This window comes from Trichechus manatus, unplaced genomic scaffold (genome assembly GCF_000243295.1).
Source record: "Trichechus manatus latirostris isolate Lorelei unplaced genomic scaffold, TriManLat1.0 scaffold00128, whole genome shotgun sequence".
Taxonomy (NCBI): Eukaryota; Metazoa; Chordata; class Mammalia; order Sirenia; family Trichechidae; genus Trichechus; species Trichechus manatus.
The window spans coordinates 4786343-4796858 of record NW_004444064.1 but is presented as its reverse complement, the minus strand read 5'-3'; the positions used below and the strand labels follow the sequence as shown (position 1 = coordinate 4796858).

Sequence of the window (10516 nt, the reverse complement as noted above, 5' to 3'; positions counted from 1 at the left end):
CCTCTAGGTTTTCAAATTTGTTAGAGTACAATTTTTCATAGTATTCTGTTATGATTCTTTTAATTTCAGTTGGGTCTGTTGTGATATCGTCCATCTCATTTCCTATTCAGGTTATGTACTTCCTCTCCTGTTTTTCTTTTGTCAGTTTGGTCAATGGTTTATCAATTTTGTTGATCTTTTCAAAGAACCAGCTTTTGGTCTTGTTAATTCTTTCCATTGTTTTTCTGTTCTCTGTTTCCTTTAATTCTGCTCTAATTTTTATCATTTGCTTTCATCTGATGCCTGAGGGCTTCTTTTGCTGCTCTCTTTCTACTTGTTCAAGTAGTAGGGTTAATGTTTTGATTTTGGCCCTTTCTTATTTTTGGATGTGTGTATTTATTGCTATAAATTGACCTCTAAGCACTGCTTTCGCTGTGTCCCAAAGATTATGGTAGGATGTGTTTTCATTCTCATTTGATTCTGTGAATTTCTTTATTCCATCCGTAATTTCTTCTAAAACCCAGTAGCTTTTGAGCAAGGTGTTGTTCAATTTCCATGTGTTTGATTTTTTTTTCCTTGCTTTTTCTGTTATTTAGTTCTACTTTTATGACTTTATGGGGGGAAAAAGATGCTTTGTAATATTTCAATGCTTTGGATTCTGTTAAGGCTTGCTTTATGGCCTGATATGTGGTCTATTCTGGAGAATGTTCCATGTGCATTGGAAAAGAAAGTACACTTGGCTGCTGTTGGGTAGAGTGTTCTGTATATGTCTATGAGATCAAGTTGGTTGATTGTGGCATTTAGATCTTCCATGTCTTTATTGAACTTCTTTCTGGATGTTCTGTCCTTCACTGAAAGTGGTGTGTTGAAGTCTCCTACTATTATTGTGGAGCTGTCTATCTCTCTTTCAGTGCTGTTAGAGTTTGTTTTATGTCTTTCGGATCCCTGTCATTGGGTGCGTAAATACTTATTATGGTTATGTCCTCCTGGTGTATTGACCCTTTCATCATTATATAGTGTCCTTTCTTATCCTTTGTGGTGAATTTTACTTTGAAGTCTATTTTGTCAGAGATTAATATTGCCACTTCTGCTCTTTTTTGATTGTTGTTTGCATGATATATTTTTTTTCATCCTTTGAGTTTTAGTTTGTTTGTGTCTTTAAGTCTAAGGTGTGTCTCTTGTAGGCAGCATATAGACGGATCGTGTTTTTTTAATCCATTCTGCCACTCTCTGTCTCTTTATTGGTGCATTTAGTTCATTTACATTCAACGTAATTATTGATAGGTATGAGTTTAGTGCTGTCATTTTGATGTCTTTTTTTTTGTGTGTGATGTTGACATTTTCTTCATTCCACCTAATTTTCTGTGCTGAGTTGCTTTTCTTTATGTATTTTCTCCTCATCTTTTTCATTGTCGTTGATTTTGTATTTGCTGAGTCTTTATGTTTTTCTTGTTTTTTATTTTGATGTGTAGAATTGTTAGGTTCCTTTGTGGCTACCTTAATATTAACCCCTATTTTTCTAAGTTTAAACCAATCTTTTATTTCTTTATGTCGCCTTAACTTCCTCTCCATAGGAAAGATCTGACTACATTTTTTAGTCCCCCTTATTTGTTAACAACATTTCTTAATAGTTTAATTCCCTTCTGAAGTGAAGCTCCTCCTGCAGCTTTCAAGCATAGGGTTCTTTCTTGCACTGAGATTTACAGTTTCTGCCATTAGTGTACCTGAGAAGGACAGTCTATAAGGAAGTCACCTTGTTTTCAGAAAAGTACCTTAAGAGCACCTTTTCGAGCATAAACACATTGCTGCCATCACAAAGTACCACCCACTGGGTGGCTTATAAGACAGAAATTTATTGTCTCAAGGTTCTGGAGGCTGGGAGTCCATGGTTAGGGTGTCAGACATGTTGATTCCTTCAGAGGCTCTGAGGGAGGATCTATTCCAGGCGTGTATCCCAGCTTCTGGTGGCTCCTAGTGTTCCTTGGCTTGTAGAGGCATCATTCCATTCTCCGCCTCCATCTTCACATCACTTTCTTTGGGTGTGTCTCTGTGCCTCAAATCTCCTCTCCTTTCTCTTACAAGGATGTCAGTCACTGGATTTAGGATTCACTCTAAATCCAGGACGGTCTCATCCCAAGAACCTTAACTTGATCACATTTGCAAAGACCCTCTTTCTAAACAAGGTCACTTTCACAGGTACCCATTAGGACATGAACATATCATTTTGAGGGGCACAATTCAACCCACTACACTTTGATGGGCCCACAGCTCCTGCTAGCTCCTGATCGTGACCATGGGAGGCCTCTGCTGCTGCCTTGGCTAGGCCAGGAGATGCTGGCTCTGCCCCGCTGCCTTGACTTTCTTTAGACAAGCTTCCATTTTCTGGATGTAGGGACACACAGGGACTCGCCAGCCAACCTCTAGAAGGGCCTCATTCCCAGGCTTGTAAGAAACGCAACTGCCATGCCAAAGTAACTGTTAAAAGCAGATTGCAGAGTGGAATGACAAACAGCATTTACTTAAAAGCCTTTAATGTCATCGTGTATCAAAGTAAATGAGCATTTTGCAACTAGGAACCAGAAGGAAGGGGTCCCTGCATAGCACAAATGGTTAAGCATAAATGGTTAAGATTAGTGGTTTGAACCCATCCAGAGGTGTCTAGGAAGAAAGTCCTGATGATCTACTTCTGAAAAATCAGCCACTGAAAACCGTATGGAGCACAGTTCTACTCTGACACACATGGGGTTGCTGTGAGTCTACTCTTAACGGCAATTGGTTTGGTTTTTTTTGTTTTTTCTTTTGGAACCAGAGGGGAAAATCATACAAGTTTGTTGTCATTGTTTTTGTGAGGTGCTGTCGAGTCAGCCCCGACCCATGGTGACCCCATACACAATGGAACAAAACACTGCTGGTCCTGCACCATCTCCACGATCAGTTGCGCATCAGACTGTTCTAATCCATAGGGTTTCCATTGGCTGGTTTTCAGAAGTGGATCACCAGGCATTTCTTCTCAGTGCCTTTAGATCTATTAATGTTGCAGGAAGTTTCTGCTCCACTTCTGCTCTGTTCTGTAAGACCAAATGCTGCCCACTCCTTACCGCCTCCTGGTCCTGGAAGGCCTTCAGCCGTGCCCGCCATTTCTTCCTTCTCTGCAGCAGCCCGTTTCTGGGGAAGGGCAGACACAGGAAGCACACCCAGTTACTCATGGTTTGCACTCTCCCCGAGGTCCCAGGGCTGACCAGCGTATCGACACACTCGAAACAGTAGCATCTAGACTCAAACAGAAAGCCACAGTTATTGACATGGGGTTTCTTTGGTCACCGATGAAACCTCAGGGCTCCCTCTTGCTTTAGAGTGAACAACAGAAATCCCACTCAGGGTTCATTTAAAAAGACCAGGCTGGCCTATCAGTGCCTGTCCCCATGTGCTAGGAAGCTTAGAGTGATAGGAGCCAAGACACAGGGGGACAAAGAGATAGGATTTATGGGCAATGGTGGATTTCAAAAAATCCTTTAAACCACTGTCTTCCCTCCCAAACTCTGAAGCTTGCAGAAACAGCTTAAGGACTCCCAGTAAAACCGGATGCAGGAGCACTCAGATGGGGGACAGAATTTTGGAGATGGGGGAGCCCTAAATACAAGAATGACCTAGAAAGACCAAAGGCAGAAGGGACAGGCACCAGGTGGCAGGCACCACAGATGGGGCTCAGGTTAGTGTGTAATAACCGAGGGATGAATATGCCCTTTGCTCATCCCCTGGCCGTGGGGTGTGAGGTTTCCATCACTCGACTTCATAATGTTGAGGGAGCAGCTGTGTCTTGGTGATAATGATAATAAGAAGAAAAATAATCACAAATACAAACCCTTTGCTACCTCACTTCTCATAAGTCCAAGCTCTGTGCCCAGTGTAATAGTTGAGAAGGAAATTGAATGCTTGGGAGCGAATCATTCTTTTTTGGAGAGAATTCCCACACCTTGGGCTCAGTAAATGAGAAAGATGGGAGATTTCTAGATTTGTGGTCACTGGGTTTTTTGCTCCTCTCCCTCCAGCCACCTTGTGACCATGGGAGGAAAGATTAGTGGTTTGAACCCATCCAGAGGTGTCTAGGAAGAAAGTCCTGATGATCTACTTCTGAAAAATCAGCCACTGAAAACCGTATGGAGCACAGTTCTACTCTGACACACATGGGGTTGCTGTGAGTCTACTCTTAACGGCAACTGGTTTGGTTTTTTTTGTTTTTTCTTTTGGAACCAGAGGGGAAAATCATACAAGTTTGTTGTCATTGTTTTTGTGAGGTGCTGTCGAGTCAGCCGTGGGGTGTGAGGTTTCATAATGATGAGGGTGGGTGCCCCAAGCCTCACCGGGTGCAGTCGGGGTTTTCACAGATGAGCAGGGTCTCGCCCGAGCAGCAGATGGAGCAGTAGGACTGGTATCCATCATCATCATACAAGAAGACAGAGTCCAGGAACTTGCCCTGGGCAAAGAGGAAAGCATGACTGGCTGCACCCCTCTTTGCTTGGAGGCCATAATGAAGCCACCGTGCCTCCTGCTTACCTTACATGGAGCGCACATTCCTCCCTCAAACAGAGGATGCTCTGTCCAGACCTGGAAACTCCCACAGCAGATGCAGATGTCTAACATGAACATTCAAAGTGCAATGCATATTACAACGTCATCAAAAAGAATAACATACTTAAGAATTGTTGTTAGTTGTTACTGAGTGATTCTGACTCATGGCAACCCCATGTGTGCAGAGTAGAACTGCTCCATAGAGTTTTCAAGTCTGTGACCATTTGGAAATAGATCACCAGGCCTGTCTTCTGAGACGCGTCTGAGTGGGTTTAAACCACCAACCTTTCAGCTAGTAATTGAGTGCTTAATCATTTGCACCACCCAGGGACCTTATTTAGAAATAGATTTAACCAAGGAAGTGTGCACTGAAAACTACAAACATGCTAAAAATCTAAATAGATGGAAGACATACCATGTTCATGGATCAGAAAACAATATTAAAATAGCAGTACTCCCCAAATTGATCTACTAAACCCTATGAAAATCCCAGCTAACTCTTTTGCAGAAATTAAGCTGATCCTAAAATTCAAGTGGAAGTGCAAGGGATCCAGAATGGGCAAATCCATAGAGAGAGAGTAGACTAGTGGTTGCCTAGGTTGCTAACTAGAAGGTTGGAAGTTCGAGTCCACCCAGTAGCACCTCAGAAGAAAGGCCTGGTGATTTACTTCTGAAATATCAGCCAATGAAAACCCTATGGAGCTCAGTTCTACTCTGACACACATGGGGTCACCATGAGTCAGAGTCAATCTGATGGCAACTAGTGGTGGTGGTGGAGGGTTGAAGGAGGAGAGGTAGAGAGAAGGGTGTGATTGTTAATGGGCATAGGGTTTCTTTTTGGGGTGATAAAAATGTTCTCAAATTAGGCCGTGGTGATGGTTGCAAAACTCTGTAAACATACTAACAACCATTGGATCACATGCTTGAATGAAGCCGTGGGAAGCCTGGGATAGACAGAGGGGATACAAGCAGAGTACCAGGGGTATCTGCTGCCTTCTTCTAGGGATGACTGTGTGTTGACGCTGAAGCCAATATTCCCACTTGCCTGGTCATAGGCTAGTGGGTAACCGCTCACCTTCTATGTGTCGCTGCTTGACCCTGACTTCATATGCAATAAGATCTAGAAAAGAAAATGAGAAGAGCACCTTCGTTCTTCCTCCTGTTTCCCAAGAAGTGACCATTACCAGCATATCATCTTAAGTCCCAAGAACTGTAGGATCTAATCCAACCCTTCCTGCCCAGGATGCCTGAATGACATAGAATAGTCCAGAAGCCTGAAGCTCTAGACTTTGCCCAGGCAGGTCCAACATCTTGCATGGGGGTCTGAGAAGTGGGGAACCCACCTCTGCTGGGCTGAAGTGACGGAGGACACGACAGCTCGCTGGAGCCCACCAGGATCACATCCATGCTCTGCTCTCCCTCCAGGTCCAGCACTGGTCAGGGCCAGGGGTCAACAAGCCACAATGATGGGGGCCACGCAGGACAACCGCCCCGGGCGCCATGTGGGACACGGATACAGGATACACACAGAGGAAGAAAATGACCTGTCAGCTTCTGTCTGGGAGCTTGGTGCACCCTAGCTGAGGGACTCAGCAGACAGTACCCAGCTCAGCCCCTACCCTGGCATGGCTCCCACTGTGATGCCCACCCCTCCCGACTCCATGGATGAGGGGCAGGAAGAAGGCTGGGGGAGTCAGTGGTGGGAGGGGTGCATGGGACCCCTGTGTGAGGCTTGCTGCTGATCCCATCACTTCCTGCCCACCCAGGCCCTGCCACAGTGTCCCCACAAAGGGGAGGAGAGGGGGCTCAGGAGGGGTGGAGTTCACCGCAGCCCTTGCATTCTCCTGCAGCTGAGGCCCACTCAGTGGCAACACATATGCCCACATCTTACAGTGTCACTGAGTCCTCAGCAAAGAACCTACTGAGATGACATTCCCCCCCCCATGCCCTTCCCCTCAAAGGCAGGGATGGCTAGGGAAAATGGGCTCACGGATGTCACAGGTAGGTCCCCACTGCTCCTCTTCCAGGCTGTCCAGACCACTGGCGGAGTTGGGCTCCGGGTCAGGGCCCTCCAGCGGCTCCAGGCTCAGGGACCCCGGGGAAGGCAGGGCCATGGGACAGGGGACAGCGCCTCCTAGAAAGCGGGAAGGACCACAAGGAAAGCGGTCCAGGCCAGAAGGCCCAGGGACGTCTGGGGTGGGCAGACAGGAGCACTTGGGTGGGGCGCAGTTTTGGAGGTGCGTGGGCGCTAACGCGGGGGAAGCGGGGGCGGGGAAGGGGGCGGGGGCGGCGCTCAGAGTGGGGAGTGGAGGTGGGCGTCCAGGGATTCAGTGAGGGGCGTTCAGGGCAGGGTGGGAGTTAGAGAGCTCAATGGTGAAGAGCTCAGGGCTGGGGTAGAGGTGGCGGGCCGAGGAGGAGGGGACAGGAGAGGCACTCAGCGGGGGTGGGGCAGGGGGAGAAGAGGCACCCATGTGGTAGTAGGGGGATGGGGTGAGAGGCTCTGGGGGCACTCAGGGCAGGGGAGAACCGCTCAGGGCTAAGGTAGGGGTGGTGAGGGAGTGGGTTTAATGTGAGTAGGGGCTTAGAAAGCTCAGTGCCGGATTCCGCTGGAGTGGGAATTTGGGGTGGGGGGGTCAAGGAGAAGGGTGCAAGGGAACACTCAGTGCCTAGGGAATTTGGGGTGGAATGGGGAGAAGGTCACACTCAGTGTTAGGTGGAGGTAGAAGTTGGGGAGCTCAGTGAAGGGGTCGTTCTGGGTGAGGATAGATGTGGTGGAATGGGGAGGAGGCGCTGGGGGGGATGGAGCAGAACGGGGAAAGTCAGTTTACTGCAGAGAAACCTGACAAACACACCTCAGCCATATGGTCAGGGTCAACATCCACAGTGACAGTCATGCTGATGGCATGAACCCTGGATATGATGAGATGATAGGGGCACTTCACCTCTCTGATCGTCCTTCCCAAACCCATAACCCCAGTCTAGTGATGAGAAAAACATCGAACAAACCCCAACAGAAGGAAGCTCTACAGTATACCTGACTGGCTCCTCAAAACTGTCAAGGTCATCAAAACAAAAAGTCTGAGAGAAACTGTCACAGCCCAGAGGAGCCTGAGGAGGCTTGACAACTACATGTGATGTGGTGTCCTGGCTGGGACCCTGGGACAGAGCAAGGACAAGAGGCAACAACTGAGGAACTCTGAATAAAGTGTGGACCATGTGAGCTGGTGCTGCTAGAGGTGGCTGGTCCCTCACTCGCTGAGTGTTGGTGTTTTCCTGTGGGTCATAAACCTTTCACCAATCACCGACATCAAATAAGGACACTCTGTGACCTTGATGGAGTGAGAGAAAGTAAGTACAAAAAAATCCCCGAGGTGACCGTGCCACCTACAAACATAACCAAACATCCCCCTCTCCTGGCTAAAACGAGGGACTGCTGTGTCTTCCCTCCTGCTAAATGAGGTTCATTAAAATACCCATCATAGAATTACCTGCCTTTGATAGCACCCAATCTGGATCCCAATCTGGCTCAGGCACAGGTGAGCGGTGAGAACCAGGCTGCCTGGTCAAATTTGTCTGAGTACCCTGCTTGGAGACATACAATTTCCATCACTGCAGTAAAGTCCCCAAGAACTCTGGCAATAACAGGTTTGCTTAATTTATTTCACCCACCACTTCCCCCAAACCCATTTAGGCAAACAGTATTCCCTTTAAGTTACGTTATAAACACTAGGTATAAAATTGTGTTCCATGAAGTGTCAGTTTTATTATTTGTGTATAGATTATACAGCTTTGTAATGCAATATTCAAAAGGCACAAAGGAGATACAGCTCCTGATGCTATTGAGTTGTGGAATAAAACTTATGAAAATTAGGTTTCTCCTCTCTATTACTTTCTTTTTGAAAAATTGTTTTACTGTGGTGAACATATATATAACAAAACATTTGACAATTCACCTTTTTTTTACAGGTACAATTCAGTGACATTGATTTATGTTCATCATGTTGTACAACCATAGCCACTAAATGTTTCCAAATTATTCCATCACCATTTACAGAAACTCAGTGCCCCCTAAGCAATGACTCCCCCTTTCCCTTCCACACTTGGTAACCACTGATAAACTTTGATCTCTATGCATTTGCCTATTCTAGATACTTCATATAAGTGAGATCATACAAGATTTGTCTTTTTCTGTCTGACTTCTTTCACTCTAATGTTTTCAAAGTTGTTGCATGTATCAGGACTTCATTTCTCTTTATGACTGAATAATTCTTATTGTTTGGGTATACCACATTTTGTTTATCCATTCATCTGTTGCTGACACTTGGGTTGTTTTCACATTTTGGCTACTGCTGTGAGTATTGCTTCAATGAACACTGGTGTACAAGTTCTTTTTCTTTCTTTTTAACTCATAGATATCTTTTTCTTATTGATTTGAAAGCACTCTTTATATATTAAAGAGTTTAACTCTTACATAACCCTCATGTATAAGTTGCAAATATTCTCCAGCTTGTTATCCTCATTTTTGTATTTTATATACAAACACTTTGCATTATTAAATCAGTCTTTTAACCTTTTCTTTTATGGTTTACACTTCTTGTATCATAGTTTAAAAGTTCCCCTCTTCCTCCAGGATGATATAAACATTCCCCTTTATTTTCTTCTAGTATTTTATTTCATTTTTTCTACTTATAGCTTTACTTCAGCTGGAACTTTTTTGTATTTGTTATGATGTTTGCAAATGATGAGCTAGCTGTCCAAAGACCATTTATTGAATAATCTATCGATTCCCCCCTATATTCAGAATGATGTATTTATCACATGATGAATTCTTAGGAGCAATTGCCTTGCTCTCTGAGCTTTGGCTTTTACCCCAGTGATCTGTCTGTTTTTGAATCAGACTTTCTGTTACACTTATTGTAGCTTTATAGTGTATTTAAGTGTCTGGTGTGGCAGGATAGCCTTAAAAAAATCTCACCTTGTTCATTCATCTTCAAAAAGAACATTAGAATCAAGTTCTGGAAAAATCCTTTTGGTAATTTGATTAGAAACACATTAAATTTATAGATTAATTAAGGGAGAACTAACTTTTAAAAATGCAATTAAGATTTTCAATCCAGGAGTATGGTATATCTTTCTAGTTCATCTTTTTTTTAAAAAAAACATGGGCACTGTAGTTTTCTCATTATCTTTATTTTTAATTATCTGATGTTTGGGTTGGTATTGTGACTGCTATTTTTCCATTATGTTTTACTTCCTATTTTTAATATAGAAATGAATATATGTATATTATTAACTTTCAGACCATATTAAGTGGGCGGATTAAACAGGAAACCCCCTTCTTACTGCCCCAGGGCTCACACCTGTTAGGTATCCTTCCAAATGGAGAGATTTTCTTCTCTTCTTTTTTCTCTTCACAATGTTTGGATCACTCTGTACATATTGAACTTTGACTTGCTTTCCTCGTCTTAACAACGAATCACAGACACCTGTCCAGGTCGGTGCACGGCTGCCACACCTTTCTCCTGGGAGCCATCCACGGAGGTGTTTCTAACCATCCACTGTTAGTGGACACTTTGGTGGTTTCCCTGCTTTCACCTGACACCTAATCCTGCAGCAGACTCCCTCCCACCGAGCAGGCCACACCTCCTCTCTCTTTCTGCACTCTCAGCGGGGCAGGGGGATGTGGAGTCATGCTGCCTCACTGTGCATCTGGAAGGCCATGTCACAAGAGAATGCTGGCCTCATACATGGGGTCCACAAACTTCAGGCTCAAGAGCTGGCCCACCAGAGACCAGCAGGGCCCATGAGTGGGCAGGGCTATAAGGGGCAGACTCAGGACAACTGGAATGGCATGCTATCAGATGCCCTCTGACCCAGGAGTCACCTACCTGTTTTCTGCACAACAGCCTGTTGAATGCCTCCCCTGCATCTGTCCTGCCTTTCAACCTTCGTGTACTTACTTCCTGGT

General features: G+C 45.0%; 1 protein-coding gene across 1 annotated transcript in view; it reads right to left on the bottom strand.

Annotated features, from left to right (window-relative positions):
- DNMT3L (DNA methyltransferase 3 like) overlaps positions 1-10269 on the bottom strand; it is a 31002-nt gene extending 20733 nt beyond the window's left edge. The window contains exons 1-7 of the mRNA XM_004384859.1: positions 10251-10269; positions 6539-6682; positions 5892-5981; positions 5624-5668; positions 4534-4613; positions 4341-4453; positions 3078-3249 (exon numbers count right to left, since the gene is read on the bottom strand). Of these exons, the coding sequence (XP_004384916.1) occupies positions 3078-3249; positions 4341-4453; positions 4534-4613; positions 5624-5668; positions 5892-5981; positions 6539-6682; positions 10251-10269 (663 nt within the window). The remainder of the gene's footprint in view (positions 1-3077; positions 3250-4340; positions 4454-4533; positions 4614-5623; positions 5669-5891; positions 5982-6538; positions 6683-10250) is intronic.
- Between the last annotated feature and the right edge of the window lie 247 nt (positions 10270-10516).